Source organism: Teleopsis dalmanni, chromosome 2 (genome assembly GCF_002237135.1).
Source record: "Teleopsis dalmanni isolate 2A chromosome 2, ASM223713v2, whole genome shotgun sequence".
Lineage (NCBI taxonomy): Eukaryota > Metazoa > Arthropoda > Insecta > Diptera > Diopsidae > Teleopsis > Teleopsis dalmanni.
Window position 1 is genome coordinate 96,688,212 of NC_051847.1, and position 4,468 is coordinate 96,692,679.

The 4,468-nt window shown below is 30.4% G+C and overlaps 1 protein-coding gene across 2 annotated transcripts in view; it reads right to left on the bottom strand.

Annotated features, from left to right (window-relative positions):
- Positions 1 to 3,694: 3,694 nt before the first annotated feature.
- Positions 3,695 to 4,468, bottom strand: part of LOC119685305 — a 15,726-nt gene continuing 14,952 nt past the window's right edge. For both annotated transcript variants that reach the window (XM_038099549.1, XM_038099548.1), the window contains one exon: positions 3,695 to 4,449. In XM_038099549.1, coding sequence (XP_037955477.1) covers positions 3,748 to 4,449 — 702 coding nt within the window. In that variant the 3' untranslated portion in view covers positions 3,695 to 3,747. The remainder of the gene's footprint in view (positions 4,450 to 4,468) is intronic.

Sequence of the window (4,468 nt, forward strand, 5' to 3'; positions counted from 1 at the left end):
TTGCATGTAAAATGGCAGTTGTTGGCTTTCTTGCTGCCATTGTTTGAGTTTAACAAGATTTTTCAGCTTTTGTTTTATGTGGAAAGACTTAACTTTTTCCGTTTTCAAGCAAAAACAAACTTGTTTAAAGAAAAACAAATTAAACATAAATGGAAGCGTCGTAGCCATAGGTGAAATACTAGGAATGACGGGGTGAAGGAAAACAAATTTAATAAATTATATAAAATATATACAACATATAATATAATAGACAGTCAGTCAATATACATGCATCCATAACTTTTATAGTTTATGAAATTAGTACCCAAAACAAGCTGAGTGCTTTATGAAAGGACTTCAAAATTTTAAATATAAAATTATATTAAAATTTTGTAGAGTTTAGTATCGAAAGCATGTATCAAAATATTAACATAAATTAACATAAACATAAACGGATTCGAATAGCAAAGAAAAGACAAGGACAAAAATTTATACAACGCTGTTTTGAGTATTGTCAAGTGTGGCCAGCCAAATTTCAATAAATTAAATAAATTTTTGTTCTTGTCTTTTCTTTGCTATTCTAATCCGTCTAACTTTTAAATAGTTTCTTTTCGTTACTCTCGGCAAGAAAAAATTAACATTTATAATATAAATAAATTTTATATTTAAATAAACAGCGTGATTCTATAGCATTTGCAAGTTAGTGACTCAAAAGCAGAGATGTTAAAGTCTCCACCAAAAATCTTCTTGCGCTGTGCTTATTGTTTTATTGAACAGAAATTTTATTTCGACAGAAATAATAATAAATGTTCTTTCCAATAGGAATTCGTATAAAAATGTATCTTAAATTTTTCTTAGTTTTTTTTTGTTATTGAATAAATAAAGAAAAGAATATAAATATATTAAATTTTGAAAATTGTTTGCAAATTTTTTGAATCGTTGTAAAAAATTTAATGCAAGACTACAAAGCACAAAAAGGACGAATATTTCAGCTTCAGGATATGCGCAAAACTGAATAAAATAAATAAATAAACTGCCACAAAAAAAAAAAAAGCAAAAGAAAAAAATGAAGCGTAGTTAAAAGCTAAAATTATGCGGAAGAAAAACGCGACTAGCATAAAATATTTTAGGCAAAACGCTAACAACAAATAATGCGAATGTCAGCCCGCTTCAGTTCAGAAATTGTTATTGCTGTTGTTGTTGTTGTTGTTGTTGTTCTATTCCGTTTTTGTTTAATATTTTTATTTGATGTTATTTTATTTTTCATTTTAATAAATTCACTTCACGCGAGAAAATTTTACGTTATTATTTGTTTAACGCTGCGAACACATTTCCAGAGTTGGCTTTGCCACTTTATGAAAAATGTTAACAACTCGGTCCAAACTCCGACTCCATTCGGAGTCGTTTGTTTGCAAGACGCCGTGCTTCCAACCAGATCCTGTTTGTTTGTACACAAATTCCATAAGTTAACAAGTAATTTTCACAGACACAACAAACATGCCAAGCGGATCATGGACGACTGGAGGACATGCAATGCAGCATTAAAAATCTTGGCGTTCCGAAATTGTTTTCACATTTTCTGCAGTTAAGCTTTTTCCTCGACTTTTCCTTTTTGTTTAATTTTCCTCCAATGTGTACAGTGTTGCATTTATAATATTTGGACACTACGTGAAAGCTACTCCAATACATTTCGTTGGTGTGTTATTGCAGAAATGTTGCAATAATGGACGGTTCCAAATCATGTACTTACCACCTTAAACGGTGGAGCACAATGTGAAGTATGATAAATATATTTACAGAAAAATTATGCAAAATGGAAAACGGATTTTACAAATTCATTATAAATGTTATCCACAACGAAGTTCTGATATAATGCATGATTTAATAATGATTTCGATACAAATCATTTGATAATAGGTATTGCTTAAATCCATCTTTCAATAGAAAGGTTATGGAAAAGTATATATTTCCGTATAAAGAGGTTATTAAAATACCACCTATATAATCACAGATATAATTTTCTAAAATAATAATTCGAAACATTTGATAGTTTTGGATACCTAAAACTATTTCACACAATATGATCATTGTAATGTTTTCCAGTTGAAAGTTATAACCATTCGTCTCGATTTCAGTTGACTTCGTCACAAATAAATATTTGGCAGTAAAATTCACTTTTTATTGCCCCCAAGAGACTTTTATTATATTGATTAGAGTTATGTTCACATATCTAAGCTTCAAATAATACTTTATAAAATATTAAAAATGTTGACCGGATATCAGTTCCGGATCATAGCTACTGGTCAATAGTCACACAGAACTTTCCATAACTTCAATTCTAGTAGATGTGGGCATCTTTTTCGTTTCAGTTAAACTAATTTTTAAAATGATAGTTCAATCATAAAAAGCACATTTCAATCTACATGTATGACATAGAGCGCCTACAATTGAAAAAAATAAAGCAACTGTGAGGTAGCACCTTCCCTTCTCTGTTTAATCCAATAACTATACTCGTTGGATATATTTTGTGATAAATAAGTAGATAGTTGTTGAACATAAGAGACGAAAAAAATGAAATTAATTTACTATTTTCAACACTAACCACTCGCCATTTTAGGGACTCTTTACTTAAAGTGCCTGTCTCTATCTAAACTGCTTATCTCTAACTGAAGTGCTTATTATAGGAAGAAGACGGATTTATTCCTCCACCATTTTCAGAATTCGCCGGTTGGTATTCATCCATTTTGTGGTATATATGTATATATTTTATGCTTTTTCTATTATTGGTATTAAATATTGCTAGCGTTCGCTAACGGACTGTATCTAAGTGACCCGCTTATTCTTGTGACATAGGTTGAGACTGGTTCTTGTTATTTATCGTTTTTAAATGTATATCTAAAATTTCTGAAGATTTTTAATTTCGTACTGAAGAACAACACATTGTTATGTTACATTTTAACGTCTCAATTATATATCATTTTAAGATTGACTATATCGCTTATTATCTTATTTCGGAAACAAAATATGTATTCAGATCCATATAAAGAGAATGTAATAGTATGAATCATGTGTTAAATAAATTCTATATATAAAAATAGTGTATTACATATATATATCGTCAGCTGCTGGATATGTTCTGATACTCTATCCCAGTTTAATCTATGTGGTACCTGTGTAGAAGTAACGATATTCTATTAGTGCACACATTAGGAATTTTTTGTCATCACTTTCTTAAATAATTAAATATTTTTTGTTGCTATTGTTGGAACTTAAAAAATATTTAGTGTTTAAGGTTTGCTGTACAATCTACGGTTTTACATTGGTCATTGGTCATTTAAATTGGTCTTTTTGTTCACAAGTTAACATTGGGGAGTATGTCATTTCTTTTAGGGGTCTTAAAAGGCAACCAGTGAAAGTTTAATTACGAATATTTAAGAATTACTCAACATAAGTTGTGTTTAAACATCAGCTATGACAGAAGTGACTTATGTCAGAGAGAGTTTTCAAAAAGTAGTGAACTACAACAGCGAAAAAATCTTTATATTGTTTTAATTATTTGTAATTGAACTCGTATCTTGCCAAAATTCAAGCGTAAAGTCATTCAACAAAATTAAGCGGTCTTCAATTACTCAAAGAGAAAAAAAAGTTTTTTAATTTTAAATATTTTGAAAACAAAATTTAAAAATAAATATTAAAACATAATATTAAAGGATATTATAATCAGTACAAATAAATACAATACATATAATTTTAAATATATACAAATTTTTACTTGTAAGTCACAAAGCTCATTGATTTGCCCATACTAAACTCGTAAGGCAACTGAATCGATCTTGGCGGAGGAACCGCTGGGAGTAATAGGTAAAGTATGATGTGAATAGCTTGTCCTACTTTTGTTTCGGGATCCAGGATGTTAACCAACGAATTCTTGACCCAGTTCATCAACCTATTATTTTCGATTTCATTTTGCAAGACAACAACTATTTCACGTAATTCCTGAACCTGCAATCTCCACTGTGCTATAGCCGCTTCGTTATCACCGAATTCTTCATGTGCTGCCTGCAATAGTTCCGATGTGGCTTTCACTGCGTCTATTTTTAATTTTTTTTCATTTATTGCTATCTCCGTAATTGTAATAACATTTTCAATTTTAGTCAGTTTTTCTTTGTTTTTAGTTTTAAGATCATCAATATCGACCACCAGATCGTCTAATTGTGACCTAAGCATAACACCTTTGGCTTGCTCCTCATCTATAAGCATTCGTAGCTTTTCCGTTGAATGATTGCAACCGAACAGTTTGTTTCTCATTTCTGTGAGTATTTCATGAAGACCTTGGCATTCTACGTTCTTCGACTGCAAGTTTTTTTGAAGCATAGATTTTTTCACTAAACACAAATCGCATTGTTCTGTCAACGACTTGGCAATGCATTTGTTTTCGCGAATACTCTCCAGAACGAAACCTAAATGGACTTGCATATCCGTGTTGCAC